Source organism: Lithobates pipiens, unplaced genomic scaffold, assembly GCF_037356315.1.
Source record: "Lithobates pipiens isolate NorthernLeopardFrog02 unplaced genomic scaffold, aLitPip1_a1.2 Scaffold_19, whole genome shotgun sequence".
In the NCBI taxonomy this organism is placed as follows: Eukaryota; Metazoa; Chordata; class Amphibia; order Anura; family Ranidae; genus Lithobates; species Lithobates pipiens.
In genome coordinates, this window is record NW_027507764.1 from 133,088,958 (window position 1) to 133,115,496 (window position 26,539).

The 26,539-nt window shown below is 42.5% G+C and overlaps 1 protein-coding gene across 1 annotated transcript; it reads left to right on the top strand.

The window, feature by feature from the left end:
* Positions 1 to 218: 218 nt before the first annotated feature.
* On the top strand, positions 219 to 26,486 carry NUP42 (nucleoporin 42). The gene is made up of 7 exons (XM_077491281.1): positions 219 to 449; positions 6,186 to 6,441; positions 15,919 to 16,013; positions 17,310 to 17,386; positions 18,858 to 18,944; positions 23,367 to 23,445; positions 25,578 to 26,486. Exons 1-7 carry the CDS (start codon positions 311 to 313, stop codon positions 26,414 to 26,416), a joined length of 1,572 nt encoding a protein of 523 aa, XP_077347407.1. The 5' UTR covers positions 219 to 310; the 3' UTR covers positions 26,417 to 26,486.
* The last annotated feature ends 53 nt before the right edge of the window (positions 26,487 to 26,539 follow it).

Below are 26,539 nucleotides of genomic sequence, written 5' to 3' on the forward strand. Positions count from 1 at the left end.
CCACACAGGCTATCAGAATGTGTCCGAGCCTCGTGAACGTGCGGGTGGTTGTGAGGCGAGTTAATGGGAAGTACGCATGCGTGAATGATCAGCTGTTTAGTTTCGGCAATTTCCGGAGAGTGGTAGGTGATGGGTTGTGATGCGTAGTGCGCATGCGCAGTTGAGGGCGGACGCTATGTGATGGGGGACACTAAGTGATAGGACTGTTTACAACGCATGTGCGCGGAGGAAGTGACGTTAGTGGAGGGCGGGGCAAACCACCTGTAGTAACTAATTCTCTCTGAGTGATCGGTGGCTGATAACGGGCACGATGGTGATTTGCAACTACTTTCTGCAGGGCCGGTGCCGGTATGGAGATCGGTGCTGGAACGAACATCCGAGAGGAGGAGGAGGAGGAGGCGGCGGCCGGCAGGAGCAGCAGAGCCGCTACCACTACCAACAGCCCCCGGGTGAGAGGAGGGGGAGGGGTCCGTGTATTCCGGTGTGTCCCCCGCTCCTCCTATAATAGAGGCTTTGTTACGTGTTGGCCCTTTCTGTGTCATCAGCAGTGTGACACCTCTTCTTCCTGCTGTGATATGAGAGCGGCGTTGTCACCCTGTCACAGCTTATTCTGAGCAGAGAGTGAAAGGGTTCATGTATTGCAATGTATGGGGCTCCATTCCAGAGATTTCCTCTGACAACCCATTACCAGATAGGAGGTGAGGGACACTCATGAGAGATCCTTCTCTAGTAGATTAGGGGACCAGACTGTCCGATCTTTATATCTGTTCCTGGTGCAGGTTTTCCATCACTTCCTGCATACTGACGTTGTTGTCACCAGCACAGGAAGTGAGGGGAAATCTCTCTAATGCAGGAGAGACATTCCATAAAATACTCTCACAATTCTCCATAGAATGTACACTGAACTGCGCATGCACAGCACCATTCACATTCCCAGCACCATTCACATTCCCAGCACCATTCACATTCCCAGCACCATTCACATTCCCAGCACCATTCACATTCCCAGCACCATGCCTGTGTACCAAGATGAATGAGCGACATCATCCCACACTGTCCAATCAAGACAGTCGGAGACCAGTGCCCAGCATAAGCCGGGGACAAGATGCCAACATCAGATCATTGGACAATAGCTGAGCAGTCTTGACTTTAGTTCTGATTTATGTTTAGTTTTTTTTTTTTTTTTTTAATCGGGGTAAATATCAGGCATAATTCTTGCTAGAAAGCAAAGTGTTGTGGCCGTGATATGTGTACTCCCCTGTCCACTGCCTTTTGCAGCTCCGGTTTATACATGTGTGATTGTATTTGCATTTTAATCACTTGCTTACTGGGCACTTAAACACCCTTCCTGACCAGACCAATTTTCAGCTTTTGGTGCTCTCACACTTTGAATGACAATTACTCAGTTATGCAACACTGTACCCAAATTAATTTTGTGTCCTTTTTTTCCCACAAATGGCGCTTTCTTTTGGTGGTATTTGATCACCTCTGGGGTTTTTATTTTTTGCGCTATAAATGAAAAAAGACCGAAAATTTTGAAAAAAACGCATATTTCTTTGTTTCTGTGATAAAATTTTGCAAATTATAATTTTTTTTTTCATAAATTTTGGCCACAATTTATACTGCTACATATCTTTGGTAAAAAGAACCCAAATTAGTGGATATTATTTGGTCTTTGTGAAAGTTAGAGAGTCTACAAGCTGTGGTGCGAATCGCACAAAATTGATCACACCTGATGTGCTGGTGGCCTATCTCATTTCTTGCGACCCGAACAAGTCAGGAAAGTACAAATGCCCCCCAAATGACCCCTTTTTTGAAAGTAGACATTCCAAGGTATTTACTAAGATGCATGGTGAGGTTTTTGATGCTGTCATCTTTTTCCCACAATTCTTAGCAAAATGAAGATTTTTTTTTTTTTTTTCTCACAAAATTTTCAATGTAATAGGTTATTTCTCTCACATGGCATGTGTATACCACAAATGACACCCCAAAATACGTTCTGCTACTCCTTCTGAGTATTACGATACCAAATGTGTGAGACTTTTACACAGCCTGGCCACATACAGAGGCCCAATATTGAAATAGCACCATCAGGCGTTCTAGGAGCATAAATTACACATCTCATTTCTCAACCACCTATTTTTGAAGGCCCTGGAGCACCAGAACAATGGAAATGCCCACAAAGTGACCCCATTTTGGAAAGCTAACACCCCAACGTATAATCTAGGAGGCATAATGAGTCGTTTGAATGGTTCATTTTTTTTTTCCAGAAGTTTTGGGAAAATGTGGAAAAAAAAATGAACGCATTTTTTTTTTTTTTTTTTTTTTACGCAAAGTTGTCCATTTATAAGATATTTCCAACACATAGCATGTACATAGCAAAAATGACGCCCCAAAATACGTTCTACTACTCCTCCCGAGTATAACGATACCAAATGTGTGAGACTTTTACACAGCCTGGCCACATACAGAGGTCCAATATTGAAATAGCACCATCAGGCGTTCTAGGAGCATAAATTACACATCTTATTTCTCAACCACCTATTACAGTTTTGAAGGCCCTGGAGCACCAGGACAATAGAAATGCCCACAAAGTGACCCCACGTGGCGCTGGAGGCAGATGGCGCTGGGGTTGGCACTGGCAGATGGTGCTGGCTAATTGCTCTGGCAAATGGCACTGGGGCTGACGGCACTGGGGCTGACGGATGGCGGTGGCACCGGCGCTGGCTGACGGCACCGGCGCTGGCTGACGACATTGGGGCTGGCAGGTGGCACTGGGGCTGGCAGGTGGCACTGGGGCTGACTCACAGATCCTCTCTCTCCTCACACGCTGTCTCTGTGTGAGGAGGGAGAGACACGGCAATGGGAGATGATCTCATATGTTTACATTTGAGATAATCTCCCATTGGCAGCTGCGATCGCGCTGTGAACGGCCGCTTTGATTGGCCGTTCACGGCGATCTGTGTTTTCCTGTCTCCGGGAGACACGGCGAATACAAAACTTACACGATGCGCGCCCCCGGCGGCGCGCATTGCGAAAGTAAACACAAGGCCGTCCAGGGACGGCCAGGCGAAGGAACCCGCCTGCTCTACGGCCGTCATTCGGCTATAGGGCGGGAGGTGGTTAAAATGCACAGATTCACATTTCAATTGATGTGCTTCACACAGATGTGATGCTCATGGATTGCGTTTTGGATCAGTACGGTTTGGATCCTCCTCTTCTGGAGTCTCCCCCCCCGCTGGTGTTCCTAGCTCCTCATCTTCAGCCAGTGCCCCCATAGGAAGCCACTTCCTGTGGGGGCTCCCAAGCCCTGCTGCCTAAATCTATAGACCAAGACAGCAGGGCTCAGCACTGCCCCCTGTTGCCTTGTCACAGGATTTTGTTCACAGCTGTGGGAGCAGCTCCTGTTGCTATCAATCTGCCCAGTGAGGAGGGAGAGAAAGTTCTCACTGCTCTCATGCACATTGCTGGATTGAGATCGGGTAACTATAAGGGGGCCCAGTCCAGAGAAGGGTTTTTTACCTTAATGTTAGAGAATGCATTAAGTGGTTTATAACCACTTTAATAAGATGTAGCTACTGACCATTTTATGACTTTAATCTTAAGTTGAGGTAGTGAAATCAGAGATATGGGCTCAGAGAAAGTGGACTTTGTGAAAACAGGGAAACAAGTGCATACATACATTTGAGGATGGATTCAAGTTATTTGAGGAGTAGATGGGGAGAGGACTGAGTGATTGTAAAGAGAGGAAGGGCTCATTGAGGGAGTCTCCTCCGGGGAACAGGTATGCTTATTTTCCATTTATAGTTTGCTCAGACTGGGGTCACATTTTTATTGTCATTTTGGATAGAGTAGGGATTGGTTATAACCAGTTATTTATGCCTCTTGTTGACGATTTAGGCTCTGTTCACACTAGTGCCACTTGTCATGTGACTTTGGACACATAAAGTTGCACAATTCGCAGCTCAGTAATTTCAATGGCACCCATTCCAATTAATGAGACTTAAAGTTGCAGAGACTATGAAAAAGTTCCTGCACTACTTTGATACGACTTGAGTGCCAGAGAGTGTAAAGTCGCATCAAAGTTGCACTGGAAATCATGCGACTTTGGAGTCGCACTAGTGTGGATGGAACCTTACTTGTCTGTCTTTTGTAGATGCAGCAGGAAGTGAGAGAAATATCTCCAAAGTGAGGGAAAAGACTCCTATGACCGTTGTTGCTGTCCCCAATGGAAGATTCCCCTCAATTCCAAATAGCAAAGTATACATTTTCATTTTCTTAAAATGAAACCAGTCACGTGATGGCACTAAGACAATGTATTGGAAGAGCAAGAAAAATCTCACCCAATAAGACAATGTTGGCCTAAACTGGGCTTAGTGATAACGAAATAAATGGACTATATGACCACAAATGCATATAAAATGTCCAAATGGACTGGTGCCACTAGAACTTTTACCAAAGAGTCCTGGAAATGCAAGAAGACAAGAGAAATGATCAGCGCACTCAGCTGTGTGGAGCATATAACAGGTGGTCACACAGTGTGGTTGCGCGTATATGGTACAAGTCACTAAAAATACATGGGTGACATGTGTTAGGAAAATGTGTTCATGCAGATAGCAGAAGAATGAGGCAGCAGCCAGAAATGACACCTGAAGTAGAATTATAGGCAAAACTTTTCTTTTAATTTTGGATAGAGCAAGGGAGAGTTATAACACCTGTCAGCTTTTTGATGCCATCTGTGTCCCATTGCAAAGATTTCCCTTCACTTCCTGTCCCATATCCAAGCAGGAAGTGAGACGAAATCTCTGCAAATTAAGGGAATTTCTTGGGGACCCCCAGGTAACCAGAACTAGTGTCCTGATTGGAAGGATTTCCCTCTTTTCTGGGGACAGCCCAAAGTTTGTGATTTTCTTGTACTTTCACTTTGAATGAGAATGGTAAACCGGACCAATAGAGAGGGTGAATCTCCCTAAGGCTGGATTCACACCTATGCATTTTTTTTTTTTTGTGCTTTTTGCAGATTTTCATTACAGTCCATTTAACATGGTTTCCTATGGGACACGTTCTGTAGTGAAAAATCAGCAAAAAGCACAAAAAGTGCATAGGTGTGAATCCAACCTAATGGGAGCACAGCCAGCAATAAAAACTGACTGGTCTAATCTCTCTCCACTTTATCCAAAGTAAAAAAAAAAAAAAAAGTTTTGCCTTTTGGTTATACTTTGATCCTCTTAATTGAGACAAGTACACACTATAGAAGGCTATGCTTTGATCATATTTCATGTCTGGGGTTTACAGCCGCTTTAAAGTGGAACTTCACTCTCCCAATCAACATTGATTTTTTTGTAATGCTTATTTCTTAAAGTATGTCCTGGTTTCTTGCCTAGGCAAATTATGTCATACATCTCAGGAGTCTTTAGGAGAAGAGGAGGGGTTTTCTCAGCTAAGCACACTCTCCTGAATGCATGCTTGAGCTAAGGGCGATTGGATTCCAGGAAGCAAATGTTACATGAATCATCTGCCCTTAGCTCAAGATGGCCATGGCCAGAAATGCTAGAGGTGTGTTATACAAAATGATTTCTCATCGAAATAAAAATGAATTAAATAGCGTTCGTGGTGCTCTGATGCATTGGAGATCCACTTTAATAAAGGGGACACAGTTTATTGGCTCCTGCTTCCTCTTAATTATATGGACCTTGTGGGCTCTTCACAACTGTTTTGGGACCTTCTATAGAATTGTTTAGTTTTTCCACAAATTACAATTTATCTTGTCTGGTGCAAATTTTTTTAGTGATTTGCACCATATACCCACAACCACACGGCATGGCCAACTGTCCATGTCCACACAGTTGAGTGTGTGGAGGATCTCTCTTGCGTATTCTTTTTTTTTTTTATTTTTTTTATTTTTTTTTTTTAAAGATGGCTACATTTACATTTTTGCAACTAGGCGACAGGTATACTTACAGTGTTAGGGGATGCTTTATATTTCTTGGGCACATTGTTTAGGTTGGGAACTGTGACAATCTCCCATGTTTTGAGCTCTGTACTATGGAGATGGCAACCCAAGGATGCTTGCATATGGTTTTGTAACTCTGTATGGCTATGGAGTAACTCCGTGCATACTTTGCACACAAATCCTAGTTCTGGTCACACACAGGTTTATTATATTCTATTTTCTCTTTTTAAAGCTGCTTCCAGAACATGGACATCCTCCAACCAGAGATATGTACAGCCTTCTAATTTTTCCAAGTCTACGACATGGTCCAGGGATAACAGCCAAACATCATATGCGCAGCATTCTGATTCCCACGATAATAGAAGCAGACATTACAATTCCGGCTCCTCAGCAGGATCCTTCTCTACTCAAAATCAAAATCGGTTTTCTACTCTGCCTTCCCAGGATCATTCCAAAGACACACAATCAGACAAAGATGGAAGCCTCTTGTGAGTAACTTGTTTGTTTGTTTATTCTCTTACTACAGCAGGGTGACCTGACGATGATCTACTTGGTGAAGTGACACTAAACGATTTCCTTATACTCCAAAACAAGTTCAAACATGTCTATTACTTAATGGCTTTGTACTCTTTTCACAAAATCGTTTCTAATGCCACGTACACACGTAGCCGACTATCCGGCGGACTTCCCGAACGGGCTACCTGCCCACACACGGCACTTTTTCAGCAGACTAATACGGCGTACTAAGTCCGCCGGACTATCCGCCGTACTTTTGAAATGAACGGACTTGCCCACACACACAGAGGAAAGTCCGCTCATTTTGAGCGCGTCTCCAGGTAGCCGGGGGCCAGCGGAGGAGGCGTCGCTGGCCCCTTCACCTGGTATGGACTTAAAGGGGAACCCCTACGCCGAAAAATCCTATGTAGTCTACAATGTACCCTTACCCATTCACCTATGAAAAAAAGTAAAAAAAAAAAACACAACGGTTTAAAATAGTTTATTGCACAGCTTCGGGGGTCTTCTCGCCGGACTCCTCCGGTATCTTCTGCTAGCTCTTTTACTAGCCCAGCTTTCTTCTTCTGACTTTAGGGGACTTGTCCCCCTCTTCGGTTCTTCTTGCCGGGCCACCGCGCCGCCTTCTAGCTGTCTTCTTCTAGCCGGTCTTCTGTTGTCGTCTTCTGTTCTTCTTCTCTTCTTATTTAATGGGGGCTCCCGGATCCCAATAAGCCCCCCCCGCCCGCAGACCTCGACAACCAATGGCCATCAACATGGGGACAAGGTGCTTTGGGGTGGGGGGGCCGCGCGGCACCCCCCCATGTTGAGGGCAAGCGGCCTGGTACGGCTCAGGAGGGGGGGCGCTCGCTCGTCCCCTCCCCCTTTCCTGGCCGACCGGGTAGCATGCTCGGATAAGGGTCTGATATGGACCTGGGGGGGGGGGACCCCCACGCCAATTTTTCGGCGTAGGGGGTCCCCTTTAAGTCCATACCAGGTGACGGGGCCAGCAACGCCTCCTGCGCTGGCCCCGGCTACCTGGAGACGTGCTCAAAATGAGCAGACTTTTCTCCGGGCGGTAAAAGTCCGTTCATAAATATAATAATAATAATAACCGCTGATCGCCGCCATTACTAGTAAAAAAAAAAATTAATAATAAAAATGCCATAAAACTATCCCCTATTTGGTAAACGCTATAAATTTTGCGTAAACCAATCAATAATCACTTATTGTGATTTTTTTTTTTTTTTTTTACCAAAAATATGTAGAAGAATACATATTGGCCTAAACTGAGGAAAAAAAAAAAAGAAGTTTTTTTTATATATTTTTTGGGAATATTTACTGTAGCAAAAAGTAAAACATTTGTTTTTTTTTCAAAATTGTCGCTTTTTTTTTTGTTTATAGCGCAAAAAAAATAAATAAATAAATAAACGCAGGGGTGATCAAATACCACTAAGCCCTTGTACACACGGTTGGAGAATCTGTCGGAATGTGTCATCTGATAATCCGACTGTGTGTGGTATGCATCGGACTGATTCCGTCAGAATATCCGTCGGACCCAATTTTCCAACATGTTGGAAATATTTCCCGACCAACTGGGCTGATCGGACATACTCCGATCATGTGTAGAGCATTTTGATCGGACCAAGTGCCAAGCATGCTCAGATCAAATTCCTACATCAAAGCTATTGGCTACTCGCCTGAATGTAGTCCCATCGTAACGAAATTACGTCATCAGGTTCTGAAAGATCGGATTTTTTCCCCAACTTTGTCCGACCGTGTGTATGCAACAGTTTCGGACAAAATCCGACGGATTTGGTTGTGGAAATCTCTGACCGTGTGTACAGGGGCTAAGAAAGCTCTATTTGTGGGGGGGGGGGGGGGGGAAGAACGTCAATTTTGTTTGGGAGCCACATTGCACGACCGCGCAATTGTCAGTTAAAACGGCGCAGTGCCGAATCGCAAAAAGTAGTCTGGTCTTAAGCCAGCAAAATGGTCCGGTCTGAAAGTGGTTAAAATTGTTGAAAAACGAACTGCAAAGCTACTGATGGTTTTATAACGTCCAGTGTGCACGAGGCCTCAAGCAAGACATTAGGTATCTATTTCCTCTGTGCAACAACGTCTTTTACCAAAACATTGTATATATGTGTGTTTTTTTCCATCAAGATTCATTAAAATTGATTTTGAAAAAATGCTGCACAAAAAACAGACATAAAAAATTGCAACAACCACCAATTTATTCTCTAGGGCAGCTTTTCTCAACCTTTTCAACACAGAGGAACCCTTGACATAGTTCTCCGGTCTCAGGGAACCCCTGCTAAAAATTAGAAATCTACAACTCATGATACATTAGTGCAGGGGTTGACAAATTTGCTTGGAATCTAGGAGCCAGCTAAAAAAGTTAGGAGCCAGGTCCGTGACGGCGATCTGGACCTGTCCCTGGCCTGACATGGAGACGAGTGAGGGCAAGATAGCCCCCAGCCCCCCACCTGTCTCCAAGTCATTGCCCATAGCTCTTAGAGGGACATTTTTAAATTGCATTTTAGTGTAAATATGAGATGTGAGGTCTCTCTGACCCCAGATCTCATATATAAAAGAGGACCTGTCATGCTTCTTTCTATTACAAGGGATTTTTACATTCCTTGTAATAGGAATAAAAGTGACACACATTATTTTTTTTTTTTTTAAAAGAACAGTGAAAAAAATAAAAATAAAAGTTAAAATAAGAAAAAAAAAATTGTTTTAAATGCGCCCTGTCTTGCCAAGCTTGCGCGCAGAAGCGAACGCATATATGAAAGCGGTGTTCAAACCACACATGTGAGGTATCGCTGCGATCGGTAGAGTAAGAGCAATAATTCTAGCCCCAGACCACCTCTGTAACTCAAAACGTGCAACCTGAAGAATTTTTTAAACGTCGCCTATGGAGATTTTAAAGGGTAAAAGTTTGTCGCCATTCCATGAGCGGGCGCAATTTTGAAGCGTGACATGTTGGGTATCGATTTACTCGGCGTAACATTATCTTTCACAATATAAAAAAAAAAAATTGGGCTAACTTTGCTGTTGTCTTTTTTTTTTTTTTTATTAAATAAAAAATTTTTCCCCAAAAAAAGTGCGCTTGTAAGTCCGCTGTGCAAATATGGTGTGACAGACAGTATTGCAACGACCACCATTTTACTCTCTAGGGTGTTATATATATATATATATATATATATATATATATATATATATATATAATTTTTTTGTTTTGTTTAGGGGTTCTAAGTAAAGGGATGGAGAAAGACTGGCCCATTAGCATTGTTGGTTGTAATTCCAACGGCCACCACAAGAGGGCGCCAGATTCCAGAAGGAACCATAGGATCACAGAAGGCCTCAAAGCCGGGGGCTCAATTACCGGCCGCCTGCGGCGCGGCCCGACGCGATCGCGCGGGGGGGTCCACGGAGACGGGATACCCCCAGCTATGCTGCCCCAGGCGCAAGGTCGCTGATTCTAGTCGCCAATGCGACCTGGCGACCGGGTTTTGTCGAGCACTGCATTAGTGTGATGGTCAGTGGGAAGAATGGTCCTTACACTTGTGGTCATTGGGAAGAATTACCTCCTTACAGAGAGCTAAAAAGATCAATAGTGTCAGTGGGAACTTATCTGAAAGGCAGAAATTGCCCAATGCTGAAGGAACCCCTAGCAACCCCTGGAGGAACCCTGGTTGAGAATCACTGCTCTAGGGCCTATGCTAACAAAATATATGTTGTTTAGGGGTTCCAAGTAACTTTCTTAAAAAAAAAAAAAAAAAAATACAGATTTTTACATGTAAACAAAAAATGTCAGAATCCAGAATAGGCCTGGGTCTTCAAGTGGTTAAAAAGCTAGTAAAGTGTATGGTGAATATGTGTAAAACACCATAATTAACAGCAGTCAGTCAGTTTCTATATTATTACGCTCAGGTCAGTAAATTGTGAAACAAGTACTGGTTGTAGTCTGCGGGTGATCAAAATATGGCAGGGCCCATCTGAGGTTACTCCCACCTATCATTAAAAGCAGTTTTGCAGTCATTTTTGGAAAAATTTTAATTCAGCCACACAAAAACTGTAGCTACTGATTTCTATTATAAGACCCAGGATCCAGTTATGTCCACACCTGGCTGGTTTCTTCACCAGGCTTCAGTCCCCGGTGCTGGCATACTAACTGTGGGCAGGCGGATGGGATTGCTTGTGGCTTCTGAATGGTCCTGGAGCTTTCTGTGTTCCAGAGGGCAACAGGGAAAAGGGGGGGCTAAGATTGCCATGGCGATTCCAACCAGAAGTGGGGGTACCTGTCAAAACCCCAAAAAAAGGTAAAAGGTGGGTGGGGGGGTTTGGAGAATAAGCGGAACCTTTCCTTTAGGGCGACATTAAAAACTCTGGTTTTAACTACTTCGCACCCAGGCCAATTCTGACATTTCTCTCCTACATGAGAACCCCCAAACATTATATATTTTTTTTAGCAAAGATTCTAGTGAATACAATGGTGGTCGTTGCAACTTTTCTCACACGTTATTTGCACAGCATTTTTTGGACACTTTTTTTGGTAAAAAAGCAGTTTCATGCTTTAAAAAAAATAAAAAATAAAGCACACATTAAAAAGTTAGCTCAAATTTTGCATAATGTGAAAGATGAAGTTACGCAGAGTAAATAGATATCCAACATGTCACACTTCAAAATTTTCCACGCTTGTGGAACGGCAGAAAACGTTGGTACTTAAAAATCCCCATATGCAAAGCTTTAAATTTTTTTTTTACTGGTTACATGTGTTTGAGTTACAGAGGAGGTCTAGGGCTAGAATTATTTCTCTCGCTCTAGCGTTAGCCTCCCATGTGTGGTTTGAACACTGTTTTCATATGTGGGCAGGACTTGGATATTGGTTTGCTTCTGCGTGCGAGCTCACGGGGACAGGGGCGATTACATTTTTTGGGACCATTGTCATTTATACAGCAATCAGTGCTATACAAATGCACTGATTCCTGTGTAAATGACACTGGCAGTGTAGGGGTTCGATACCCAACATGTCACGCTTCAAAATTGCGCCCGCTCATGGAATGGCGACAAACTTTTACCCTTTAAAATCTCCATAGGCGACGTTTAAAAAATTCTTCAGGTTGCACGTTTTGAGTTACAGAGGAGGTCTGGGGCTAGAATTATTGCTCTTACTCTACCGATCGCAGCGATACCTCACATGTGTGGTTTGAACACCGCTTTCATATATGCGTTCGCTTCTGCGCGCAAGCTTGGCAAGACAGGGCGCATTTAAAACAATTTTTTTTTTTTATTATTTTAACTTTTATTTTTATTTTTTTCACTGTTCTTTTTAAAAAAAAAAAAAAATGTGTGTCACTTTTATTCCTATTACAAGGAATGTAAAAATCCCTTGTAATAGAAAGAAGCATGACAGGTCCTCTTTTATATATGAGATCTGGGGTCAGAGAGACCTCACATCTCATATTTACACTAAAATGCAATTTAAAAATGTCCCTCTAAGAGCTATGGGCAATGACTTGGAGACAGGTGGGGGGCTGGGGGCTATCTTGCCCTCACTCGTCTCCATGTCAGGCCAGGGACAGGTCCAGATCGCCGTCACGGACCTGGCTCCTAACTTTTTTAGCTGGCTCCTAGATTCCAAGCAAATTTGTCAACCCCTGCACTAATGTAGAGACCGGAGAACTATGTCAAGGGTTCCTCTGTGTTGAAAAGGTTGAGAAAAGCTGCCCTAGAGAATAAATTGGTGGTTGTTGCAATTTTTTATGTCTGTTTTTTGTGCAGCATTTTTTCAAAATCAATTTTAATGAATCTTGATGGAAAAAAACACACATATATACAATGTTTTGGTAAAAGACGTTGTTGCACAGAGGAAATAGATACCTAATGTCTTGCTTGAGGCCTCGTGCACACTGGACGTTATAAAACCATCAGTAGCTTTGCAGTTCGTTTTTCAACAATTTTAACCACTTTCAGACCGGACCATTTTGCTGGCTTAAGACCAGACTACTTTTTGCGATTCGGCACTGCGCCGTTTTAACTGACAATTGCGCGGTCGTGCAATGTGGCTCCCAAACAAAATTGACGTTCTTCCCCCCCCCCCCCACAAATAGAGCTTTCTTAGCCCCTGTACACACGGTCAGAGATTTCCACAACCAAATCTGTCGGATTTTGTCCGTCGGATTTTGTCCGAAACTGTTGCATACACACGGTCGGACAAAGTTGGGGAAAAAATCCGATCTTTCAGAACGTGATGACGTAATTTCGTTACGATGGGACTACATTCAGGCGAGTAGCCAATAGCTTTGATGTAGGAATTTGATCTGAGCATGCTTGGCACTTGGTTCGATCAAAATGCTCTACACATGATCGGAGTATGTCCGATCAGCCCAGTTGGTCGGGAAATATTTCCAACATGTTGGAAAATTGGGTCCGACGGATATTCTGACGGAATCAGTCCGATGCATACCACACACAGTCGGATTATCAGATGACACATTCCGACAGATTCTCCAACCGTGTGTACAAGGGCTTAGTGGTATTTGATCACCCCTGCGTTTATTTATTTATTAATTTTTTTTTTTTTTTGCGCTATAAACAAAAAAAAGCGACAATTTTGAAAAAAAAACAAATGTTTTACTTTTTGCTACAGTAAATATTCCCAAAAAATATATAAAACTTCTTTTTTTTTTTTTTTTTTTTCCTCAGTTTAGGCCAATATGTATTCTTCTACATATTTTTGGTAAAAAAAAAAATCACAATAAGTGAGTATTGATTGGTTTACGCAAAATTTATAGCGTTTACCAAATAGGGGATAGTTTTATGGCATTTTTATTATTAATTTTTTTTTTTACTAGTAATGGCGGCGATCAGCGGTTATTATTATTAATAATAATAATAATAATAATAATAATAATAATAAAATTTTTTTTTTTTTTTTTTTTTTTTTTTTTATTGTGACTGTGACATTATGGCGGACACATTGGACATTTTTGACACGTTTTTGGGACCATTGTCATTTATACAGCAATCAGTGCTATACAAATGCACTGATTCCTGTGTAAATGACACTGGCAGTGTAGGGGTTAAGTGTATCCTAGGGGCGTGTTACTAACTGTGGGGGGTGTGGCTGTGTGTTAGTGAACACTGATCTCTGCTCCAATCACAGGGAGCAGAGATCAGTGGCAATTTTAAATGGACGTACCTGTACGCCAATTTGCCCACCCCATGCCATTCGGCCGACGTACATCGTCATGCGCCGGTCGGGAAGTGGTTAAGATACCTTTTTGCAATAGTTTTTTTTTTTTTGTTTGTTTTTTTAGCGTTTTTCACGTTGGTGTTTTTTAGCATTTTTATTTTTTTATTTTTCAATGGATCAAAAACATAAAACGCTAGTGAGCTGCGTTTTTTTTTTCGGCATTTATCAGTGGTTTTTGACGTTGGAGCATTTTTACAGCTGGAAAAACTCCTCTCAGAACCCACTAATCCATTTTTTTTTTTTTTTTTTGTTTTGCTTTTTAATGCCAAAAAACTGCATCTGAAGCCAAAAACGGCTGCTGTAAAAACGTCCAGTGTGCATGAGGACTTAAAGCTGTGCACACTTGTGGAATAGCAACAAGCTACAATACTTAGAAATCTCCCCTTCCGTCACCTGTAGAAGCAATCTGGCTAATTAGTCGCTACGATTGCTTTTACTTGTTAGAGCATCTCTGGCTCTAATAAACAATTCTGGGGTTATGGGTGACAGCTGATTACATTTTTATATATATTTTTTTTAAGTCAGTGGAGGGGTAAAAAATTCTGTGTGATTTGCCATCTTTTCCTGCTCTGACAAGAAATGAGGGAAAATCTCTTCAGTGAAACCAATGACAATAAAACCCTGTCCACAGGCTCTAACCCATGTCTGCTTTAGTTGAAACAAAATAAAACCCATGACTTTAACCCCTTCCCATCTGCACTATAGCAGGGGGTCAGCTGTGCACCAGAAAAAAAATAAAAAAAATGTATGTGTATGTGTGTGTGTGTGTGTGTGTGTGTGTGTGTGTGTGTATATATATATATATATATATATATATATATATATATATATTATATATATACATACATACCCTGTTTCCCCGATAGTAAGACACCCCCGATTGTAAGACGTATCGGGAGTTTCAGAGGGGTCGGCTAATATAAGCCGTACCCCGAAAGTAAGACATATGTCTTACTTTCGGGGGAAACACGGGGGTATTGCCGCCTCCCTCTCATCTACCTGCGCGCCGCCTCCTGCCCACGTCCGCACCGCCCCCCTCTCCATACGTCGCCGCATCTGCCATTTCCCTCTGATCTTAATGAGCGCCGCCTCCTGCCCACGCCTGAGCCGTCCCCCCTCTCCATACGTCACCGCGCCGTCCCCTGCACTTGTCACTGCCGCCCCCTGCTTAAAATACGGTAATGCACACAGTATTAATCATACATCAGTAAAACATACACACTGGCATACTGGGGTATCATCTGCTGTAACCCAGTGGGTATCAGCAGGTGTCACACTGGATTAAATACAGCAGGTGGTACTGTATCACACATAAATCTGTTTTATCTTCCAGTATTCCACTGTTCGTTCTTACCATTTTTCATTGTTTTACATGTTATGCAATGTTGTAACAAGACATTCTTGGCACTTCCTTTTATAAAACTGTTTTGTGGTGAATACAATACTGTTCAGGTTGTTAATAAATGTTAATTTTATGGTTAAAACAAAAAATTCGACAATTTTTTTCCAATATAAGACATACCCCGAAAGTAAGACATAGTGGGGCTTTTGGGGATAAAAAGAAAGTAAGACACTGTCTTACTTTCGGGGAAACACGGTATTATAATATAATATATTTTTTTATTCTATTCCAAAACTTCCAGGTGGGGGGCTCGCTTCTGCTGTTATTACACACAGCAGAAACCAGTCGGCGGGTGCTGGGTACTTGATGTCCGCCGAGAGACAGAACAGTGATCTGTCTATGTAAACAAGGTGGATCACCGTTCTGACAGTAGGAAATGGATAGAGTTTGTGTCCCTGCAGGGAGTAAATTCCATCTCTTTCCCTAGTAAAAACATCACATAGTATAGTAAACCACAAGTTAGTCACACAGTTAACCCTTTATTGGACTTGATGTTAACCGCTTACCAGCCAGTGTCATTGGAAAAATGAGTGTATATATTATATTTACTTAATTGTGCTTTATTGACCTTCCCCCCCCCCCCCCCCCCCTTTTTTTTTTTTTTTTTTTTTTTTTTTTCCCCTAATGGGCTCGTTTGATTCACATGATCACTTTAGATTGAGCTATGATGAGGACATTTTTAGTGATGGCATAGGGACCTAAATCCTGTAGTAGTGGCACCGTGTGTCTTTTAACTGTCAAGGTTAAAGGGACGATTGGATTAATAGATAACGTAATAAATCACTCTGGCCATTTTTCTTTATGCAGTGAGGATATAAAACGTGACTTGGATGTCTGGGAATCTTCTGGGCAATGGATTTTCTCTGTTTATTGCATCAACAAGGATACAAGTAATGCAACAGGTATTATTTTACTATATAATGCTTGAGTTTTTATTTTATTTTTTTTTTCATGATGGAAGAAACTGATTATTTACTCATAAAGCCGATTTTAATTTTGATTTCCTGACTAAGTAGTCCCTTTCCAGAAGAACTGTTCACAGTATGCCTAAACTGATACATACAATGCCATTACTATTTTAACTTGCAGATATCATCTTCCATTGGGCCCTCTAAGGGCTTCTGCACACAAGCGTACAATTTCCTGCATTCAGATCTGTAATTTTATACGGATCTGCAGACAGCAGTATGGTATGGGCCCATTCACACTACTCCATTTTGGTCTGCGGCATTTAGCTCTGTAAGCCAATGAAACCAGGGGTCATGACATGGTCTTATATTTGGACCATATTTCATGTTGTATGAGTGTAAACCTCCGTGTTAATGTTCACATGTCTGTAGCGCAATAGACTCTATGTGCACTGACATGCAAGCAGTAGCACGTAATCAGCAGGCACTGTTTATATGTCAGCACATTTATATGTCAGCACAGAACAAGTCATTCATGCAGCAGTGCATTTGCTGAATGACTTAGGCCTTCATTCATTCAGAATGACTGAAGACCAAGGTAATTCTGCATATGTGCTGCTGCTGTTTTACTTTGTGTCTAAAGACTTGACTTGGAGCTAACCTGTCAGTAGCCAATAAGGCTCCTCTCATTGGACAGCAGAATGGTGGGTGGGAATAGGCTCAAGGAGATGAGACGTAGTTCTCTGTTAAGGCTCGTACACACTACAAGAAAATCAGGCGAACGTTTTTCATCCAGAGAATTTTTGTACAGTGTGTACACCACTTTCAGCAGCCAATTCTGAATTTTAGTATGAAGATTCCCGAAGGGACAAGCTCCAAAAAATGTATCTTGTACGGGGACAAATCGATTTTTGTTTTAATGTATACTGTTTTCGTACAAGTAGAATCAGAAAAGAGAGACTGCGCATGATCAGAAACAATAAATGACAAAAGAAAAGCCTTTTCGTATCAATTTTCATTCATCGGTTCATTTGCTGTGAAATAATGAGAAAATTGGATGATCGTTCACCCTATTTTCTTATAGTGTGTATGCCACTTTAGGGAAGTTGACCTGTTTGTAACAATGTTACAAATCAAGTACAAGGGCTCACTGAAAGGGCTTTTCTATTTTTTTCCATTTGTATTTAAAAAAAATATGTTTAGGAAGTATTGTAATTGGATTTTTTTTTTATTGTGTGTGTTTTTTTTTTTTCTTTATCATTTGTTCACTCTTTGTTTTGTATGTTACAGGGTTTGCAGATATTTCACCAGAAGAATTGCGCCTGGAATTTTATACAGCACGAGATTCTGGAAATATGCAAAACTATGTAATTGTCCTAATTTTGGCAGATTAGTGTGATTTTTTTTTTTTTTTTTTTTTTTTTTTTTGAGGAATATCTTTTTGTTTATCTCCTAAGGGCTTGTTCACACCAGTGAATGCAGCCGCTGGTGTGTGGTAGGATTGTGGTACGTTGTATGGTTTTAAACACCCCATTATACCCCCCCTTTCTTTTTTTTTTTTTTTTTATGGAATGTCACATGAGGGGTATATTTATTAAGGCTGGGTTCACGCTGCCATACGGAGCGGCATACAGCAGGGTCCCGGTGCGTCCCTGTTCACTGCTTCACGTCCAATTTTGGTCTGAATTTTTGGCTGAAACAGACTAGAAGACACACAGGACTCCCATGTAATTTGCTCTGGAGATGTGTGAACCGGCTCCGTTGGGAGCCGGTCACAATCTTCTGATATGCGAGTTGGATGTGGAAAACCCGCATCCAATTCTCAATAGTGTGAACCCAGCCTAAAACTGCAGAGTGCAAATTCTGGTGCAGCTCTGCATAGAAACCAATCAGCTTTCAGGTTTTATTGTTAAAGCTTAATTAAACAAGCTGAAGTTAGAAGGGAATTGGCTGCCATATACAGCTGCACCAGATTCTGAGTGCACAAGTTTTTAGTAAATCTTCCCCTCAGTGACCGTTCATTTGGTTCTGTTGGCCGTGGTGCAAAGTGGTGGACTGCATTGCACTGCATTTGAAAAAAGTAATGCATGCAATGGTGTAATTTGGTCAGGCAGGATACAAGGCATTTTGGTGTGAACAGGCCCTAAATGTGACTTGTACATGTAATTAAAAAAAAAAAAAACCAAAAAAATGAAAATGTACTTTGACTTTGCCAGAGCAGGTATCTTACAGGTCATAAAGTTATTTGTTACAATATACATCCTGTCTGGGGAAACCGGTGTCACAGGGGCAGCAAAAGCTGGACATACATGGATCAAAATTTGGATGTTTCAGTAGGGACTGGCAGAATTTTTATCCATGTATGGACCACCCTATTATATTTTGCCCGCTCAATCAGCAGCCAGCATTGATCAGTCTATTCTGACGAAAAGGAAAATCTGCCTACTGTCAGAATACAATAATTCAGTGAGGAGGATTCCCCCATCCACATACTCAGTCAGCTGTTTTTTTTTCTTTATTTCCATTCAAATTTCTTGTTGAATGCAAAAAAAAAACTGTATGATCTATGGGCTGTTTAAGTGGAGGAAAATCTAAAAGGCCCAAAGAGCAGTAAAAATGACAGTGGAGGTTCTAATCTTTTCCCATGGTTATCCAGTTTTTCCACTACAGACGTTCTAAATATTGTGCAATCTTTTTCTTAAAACTTCAAAAGGTTTCACCAGGGGAGCAACCTTTTCAGCTACCTTTCTATTATATGAATGTTAGGGTGTCTTTGTTATAGCTGTTTTAGTGTACACTGGTATTTGCAAAGCCTTTTATCTGTTCTTTTCTTGGTAGGTGAATTCAGTACAGCAACTAGCCACACAGTGGAAACAGAGGATACATGCGATTAAAAACACAAATATTTCAGCTCAAACTGCACTGGTAAATAACCAAATAAAAATTTTGTTATTTGTTGTCTGTCTGCAGGGGCACAGATTGCTTTGCTTTTTTCTCCCATTTTCATTTTTTTTTTTTTTTTTTTTTGTTTTTTTTTTTTTAAATGCTAAACACAATTTGTCTTTCCATTTATTTATTTTCTCCCACCCGTGAAATCTTTTTATCAATTCAAAACTTCACAGATATCTTAATTAATATTATCTTATGACTGGTGTACTTGTAATATTACAGGACACAGCCTGAGTATTCCTAGCTAGCCCCTCGGTTATAGGCTGATCCTTTTTTAGCTGACAGGACACTGGCAAGCTTTTGGGGGGGGGGGATTACCTTGCGGCATGCTTCCAAGTCCAGCATTTGATGTCCATAGCCACTGAATGTATAACTCGACCTCATGCCCACGTCATTGGATTTGAGTGACCGCAGCAGGAGCCAATGGCTGCGATGCTACATATCTTTCCAATCAAGTGCCAAGAACCCCGGGCAGAGGGACAGCACGTCCTCGGCATTGGAAATTCCAGGGCTCAGGTCACTGCCAGGTGTTTTTTCAACTTGATGCATAGGATGCATTAAGGTGATAAAACTCCTTTTTAAATCTCCCCTGTTTTTGCTGTGCTCCTTTGCGTACAAACAGCCCCTAATCCAAAAAGACAATTCCTTTTTTTTATGATGGGTCAATCCAGAAAAGATTTTCACTCCTCCCAAAACCATCGCAGAGCTTTGTCCTTTCAAAGAGTTCACTAAAAAGTGGTCTATGCGATGTCTGGAGAGGCATGCATCCAGCTGCTTGTGTCTCCAAATCCAACCTAGTGAGGTTGGATTTGGCGTTTGCATCCCCTGCTGCTTTTAATTGGGTTACCGAGGCCGATATACTCTCTAGGGCAGTGATGGCGAACCTTGGCACCCCAGATGTTTTGGAACTACATTTCCCATGATGCTCCACTACACTGCAGAGTGCATGAGCATCATGGGAAATGTAGTTCCAAAACATCTGGGGTGCCAAGGTTCGCCATCACTGCTCTAGGGGCATCTCTGACCATGCTCCACTTAGCCTGACCCTCTCCTTGTCTGCCTCCCCGGGCTCTAGACTATGGCGTCTTTCCATGATTCTGGGCAACGGGCGATAGACTGCAGGAACATATGGTGGAATCAGTGTGTCATTTCTGGAATACTAATGGAGAATGCACTTTAGAGGGAGACGTCCCGCTCATTAGAATCTCTGGAGACTTAGGACTGGAGGAAGAGTATGTTACCTATCCGGGGTTGGAGAGGAATCGGGCCTGGCAGCGAACCCTGAGACAGCTTTCCCTTTTTGAGGGTGGATAATACTAAAAAGGCCCTGTTCCACTCCCAACAAAAAGTATTTGAATATGGAGGACACCTCATAGTAGCCCCAGAATTGATTAATAAGGAATTTTGGCAGGTTTGTTTTTTGTTTTGTTTTTTTGCGATTTTTGTATAGCTCCAGGGTTGCATAGTCGCAAGCTCCAGGGTTGCATAGTCGCAGGATGACCTAGATACCTTTCTAGAGCCTATTGTATTTCCAATGTTGCATGATCAGGCTGGAGAACACTTCGATGCCAACGTCACCTTGGAAGAAATCCAAACGGCCATAGGTAGATCACAGGCGGGTAAGACCCCGGGTTCAGATGGGCTTCCCGTTGAATTCTGTGCTAATTTTAAGGAAGTAGTGGCCCCCAAACTTACAACACTCTTTTCTGATCTATCCTCCTTGGATGTACTCCCCGAGTCTATGCTGGAAGAGGTTATAGTGCTCATTCCCAAAACTGGTAAGGACCCTCAGCAATATGCCTCGTATAGGCTGTTAATCGATATCGCTGTTAAATGTCGACGCCAAAAATATTGTCGAATTGCCTCTCTACTGTGATTGAAGATTTGATCCATGTTGATCAGATGGGGTTCATGCCGGGCAAGGGAACAGTTATTAGTCTAAGACCCCTTTTTCTCAACCTCTCCATTCCCCACGATGATCAGAGTGCTAGGGTAATCGCCTAACTAGATGCGGAAAAGGCATTTGACTCTGTGGAGTGGGTCTATCTATTGGAGGTCCTGAAACGCTATGGATTTAGCACTAAATGCATCAGTTGGATACAGAGGCTTTACAGGGCACCAAGGGCACAGGTACGCACCAAAGAATGGTTATCAAAGGCATTCCCTCTTCACAGAGGTACACGACATCAGTGCAGCCTCTCCGGGGGCCCATCAGTGCAGCCACACCTGTGCAACAGAGGAGCCAAGATGAGGCCTGGCTGCGAGGATGGGGAAAATATCAGGCAGATCTGTGGGACAGGGCAGGCCAGCCGGCCAGCCCCAGACAGTCTTAGGGACAGGATGAAGCTGATGAGTGTGACCGGGGGGGTGGTTGCAGCTCATAAAGCCCAGGAGGTGGTCAAGATGGCGTTGGCCAGATGAGAAGACTGGCCTGGAAGTAGTGATTGAAATCAAAGCATCCGCCGTGCCTCACTTGAACACACCTCCCGCGGGTCGGGTAAATGACCTACGCGGGCCACAGTTTGAGGACCCCTGCTCCAGTCGCATGACAAGTCACGGCAGTGTGAACCGGGCTTATGCTGCTTAGCTTGCTACAAAACGGAGGACTCGCAAAGTGAGGTAGGCTTAGAGGACACATCCAACGGCCTTGTCCTCAAAAGATTTCCAGCATTGATTTACTTTGAAGGTACCAGCTAGGATCCATGATTGCTCAGGCTATGTCCTGCACTGTATTCCAAGATATTAAATTTACAGGTAAGTAAAGTATAAGTTGTACATTTATTGCAGGTAAAAAAATTTAGCATTTACAATTTTTTTTTTTCCTTTTCTTAGGAGCCTGGAAAGCATTGCACCAGCGATCAGAAGAAAGTGGTGCAGTGTCAGGCTCCTGCAAACTTGTCAGTGTCGCTGTCTGCTCATACCTCCACTATGGGCAAGCGGTTACCTCAGTCCAGGAAGATCCAATGAACTACAATAATGTTCACCAGCGCCCTGGTAGTTCATTGAGAGCTACAAGCCTTCAGCTGCTAAGGATGTCAGTACTTGTAGTCTATTGACTCTTGTGAATAATGCAGCCATGTTGGCAGAGTCTCACACTGCTGCAGTGTTTTTAAATTGTGAAAGCGGGTGCAGGGAGTAGACCCCCCGGCATGCTGTCGTTGGGTGGGAGCTGCAGGAGTGGGAACATGAAGGTGAACTTCTCTAAAATATATTAATTGTATTTTTTATTGTCAAGTCTACCCTAGCATCTGTTGTTTCAAAACACTGAAGTGACTCCTAGGCTTGCATTTTACATTTGCATAAAACAAGTATGACAATTCTCTGTTGCTGTAGTTTGGTTTTTCAGATTTTAAATGTTTTTGTTTTTTTCCCTGTAAAGCACAACTCTGGGCTCAGCTGCCTGGACACTCACCCATCAGTATTTTATGCTTTTATTATTTTAAATTATACTTGCCTTTTATCCAAAATCGTTGGGCTAGTCTGGCAATTCGCTTGGTCCTCTTCAGTCTTCATTTGGAGATAGGTGATCCTCAAATGGCTCCTATGTAATGAGTTCAGTGCTGTGCTCTGCATCACTAAATAGTAAATGCAGGCCACCAGCCTGAGCAAACAGGATCTCCTCAGTCTCTGAGACAACAGATATACACTGGGTGTCCTTTAGCTCAGAAGACTAAGGAAAACCGAGTACTGTGAGGGTAAGCTTCAGACTGGACGTTATAATAACCTTTGAAAAACTCACTGCAAAGCTACTGGCATTTTTATAAGTTTTTGCAATAGCATTTTTTAGCATTTAAAAAAAATATATATATTTTTTTTTAAAGGATCGAAAACGTTATGTGTGTGTGTGTGTGTGTGTGTGTGTGTGTGTGTGTGTGTGTGTGTGTGTGTTTTTTTTTTTTTTTTTTAACGTTGGACCGTTTTTAGAGCTGAAATCTGCCTCTCAGTACCCACTAGTTGTGGGGGGTTTTTTTTCAGCCAAAAACAGTTGATAACAGCCTATGCGTGCATGGACACATAGGATAAAATGCTGGAGAGTTTGACTGTAGAAAAAAATGTCTGAAGCAAAAAAAACGGCTGCTGCAAAAACATCCAGTATGCATGAGGCCTAAAGGCTGGATCTGATTTTTTATTTTTAATTTTTTTTTTTTTTTTCTGTAGTGTTACACAGTTTTTTTTTTACAAGTGTTTTTATGTCACTCTTTATGCAGACTCAAAACACTTTTTTAAGAAAAAAAAACACGATGTGTTTGAACTGGAATGATAGTTTTTGCATATTTTTTGGCAGTGTAAATGAACCTTTGACTGGGCCTTGAACAACTAAGTTTTAAAGCAATATTTGTAAAGAATACATTTGCAGTCGTGCATTTTTTTTTTAATTCTTGGTCTATTATTCCTCAGGTCAAAGAGCTAACCAAGCCTGCCATTAGCTCAGCTCCCATGTTTGGAGGACAACAAAACTCTTCCTTTCCCACTGCAAGTAAGTTTCCATTAAAGTTATGCAAGTCATACATTTTCGTATGTGGATACTGTTCACACTGATTACCGATGCGATAAAGGGAACACCAGTAGGCCAGCACAGACAGGATTACTGTATCAGGTGGATAAAAAATCATCAGCTTTACTTGGGGACACCCCATATGGCACCATTGTTTACATAGTTTTAATTCTATTTTAGATTTAGCTTCAGTAAACAGCCATTGTGTTCTAGATGCAGAAACATCCTGTTCAAATGTGACATTTTAAACCCCTGAAAAATTGACTATTGCACTGTACAATTGGCCCTTCAGTGCAAAATATTTCAGTCAAATTCACTAATATATCCTTAAATGCAAGCTAATCTCTGGCCCTTAACTAAACAAACAAACCTTTTAAATGTTGCACAGAATGCCAGAGATGGGTCCTGGACAGCAGGTATATTTCCTCACTATTTGGGTTGTGGTCCCTTTTTAAGGGGGACAGTTTGAAGACATTGTTGAGTACTCAGGGGTTAGCAATCATGCAGGGTGAGGGGATCTGGGGTAGTCTGGCTGAAGAAGAGGACTTCTTTTTTTTTTTTTTTTTTTTTAAGTACATTCTGGATTGGTAAGTCCACATTATTGACTTTCAAGGGTTTTGGGAGGGAAAAATCTTCAAACCCTGATTATGGAGACCAAGTCCAGAAAAGGAAGAAGAAACAGATGGCACCTGTCTGTGAGGGAGAGAGCAGAACACAGATGAGTGAGCAATGTGGACAAGCTTGTGGCCCAGACACACTTGCTAAACACTTCTCAGATGCCCCGTGTGTCTTTTTTTTTTTTTTTTTTTTTTTTAAGGTCAATATGGGAACTTGCCACTTTTGACCCTTTTCAACCACACTGTAAATGCCATAGACACATTTACAGTGTGTTTAAGGTGCGGTTGTCGTGAAGTGAATGGAGACCGTTGCAAAGTGTCAATGGCTACCAAACTCTCTGCAGGCAGCATTATTTTTGCCTCACAGCAATGCTAACGCTGCAGTGTGAACACATTCCTCCGCTCCCTATTGTAACAATTCAGTGTTGAATTTAATAGGAGCTTGGGAAGCAATAAAACACGACACAACCACCTAATTTCAACGCTTGTGTGAAGGAGCCCTTAGGCAGCTGGAAACTTGAAAATGAGTGGGACTGGAGGTGTGTGGACTGTTTTTGCACCAGGACTTGATAGTTTTTGCTTGCTGAAGACAAGCTGTTTGCCTGTTTTTGTTTCTCTATCAAGTGATGTGCATGAGTGCCTTGGCTTTCTGGGACTCTCCTGATTGGCAGAGACACAGGAGTGGTGCCATTAACTTCCGCTGCTGTCAGTCAAAGTCAATTAGCCAATCAGGCAGGGGCGGAACCACAGCTCCATGTCTGAATGGACACACGGAGCTGTGACTGGGCTCCAGTGCCCCTTTAGCAAGCAGCTTGCTGTGGGGGCGCTCAACAGGAGGGAGGGGCCAGGAAGAGGGATCCAAGAAGAGGAGGATCTGGGCTGCCAAGTGCAAAACCACTGCACAGAGCAGGTAAGTATAACATGTTTGTTATTAAAAACAAAACAAAAAAAAAACTGACTTTAGTATCACTTTAAGCTTTCTAACCCTGCTACACTCGATCAAAAAAGATTTTGGCTGGAGTTGGAAGCACTTGTGATAATGTGTATGCATACACAGCATCTTGCGCATTATGGCCCATTTACCTCCCAAGTTTATCCTCTTCCAGCAATGACCATTCCTGGCTTCCTATTGCCACTCTGTTGCAGTGGCTGCCATGCTCTTGGAATTATTCTACTGGACCAACATCTTCCTTCTTCAGCAAGTGGGCAGGCACTGATAATGTAACTTCTACACGTGTGTTGGAGCTACATTGTCCTGCCAAATGGGACATCTTACAGATTCCAGGCATCTATGCTGAACATGTGCAATAGTCAGTGTTCAATAAAAAAAAAAAAAAAAAAAAAGCGGTTTATAGCATAGTAATCCATGATAGCCTGTCTTTATGAATGTTTTCTAAGAGCTCATTCAGACGTGCTTTCAGGGGGCAGAAAGAGCAGGCAGCTGATCCACGGTTTTACTGCCTTACACTGATTTAACAGTAATCTCTTATTTTGCAGGCTCCTCCGCCAGCAGTGCACCCCAGTCTGCCAGTAGTTTCAGCTTCAAGCCGGATTCTCAGGCACCTAGTGCAGGGCCTATTTCCAGTTTTCCCACTGCTTCAGGATTTGCCAACAAACCAGCAATCGGTTTTAGCAATGCAGTGATGGGATCCGCAGCTTCATTTACTTTTGCAGGAACGACCGCTTCTGATGGAGCATCATCTGGCTTCAACAATACAAAGGCAGTTTCGGCTTCTACATTTTCCTTTGCACCCACCACCACCTCAGGTGCTGGAGCATCTGCTTTTTCTGGGTTTGGGGCAGCCGCAACTGCTCTGCCTGCAAGTACATCTTCTCCCGTCACAGGTGCCTTTGGAGGGACTACAGCGGCTTCTGGTTTTGGGCAAAGTACCACATCAGGCTTTGGGGGGACAACAGCGGCTTCTGGTTTTGGGCAAAGTGCCACATCAGTCTTTGGGGGGACAACGGTGTCTTCTGGTTTTGGGCAAAGTGCCACATCAGTCTTTGGAGGTGGTCCAAGTACTTCTGGCTTTGGAGGTCCTGCTGCTAATACAGTAACATCAGGATTTGGGTCAAAAACAAGTGCTGTGTCTGATTTATTCAAAGCGGGTGCTGCAAGCTCTGCCACTACCTCATTATTTGGACAAGCATCAGGTGCGTCAGTAAGCCGTCCACCAAGTGTGACCTCAACATCAGAAGCCAGCAGTAAAAATCCTGTTTTTACACCACAGTCTGAACTCTCTGACAAAGAACTCTTACAGTTTGTATCCAAGAGGTTTTCACTAGGGAACATTCCCACGTGCCCTCCACCTGCAGATCTTTTAAAGGTGGCATAGCAAAGCAAGCCTGTTTATTGAGGTGTGGGCTGTTCATTTAATATATTAAACATATTTTCAGAATTTAGAATTTTTGTTTTTGTTTTTTCTGAAAATCTTAGGGTGAAATTTTCAACATCAAGT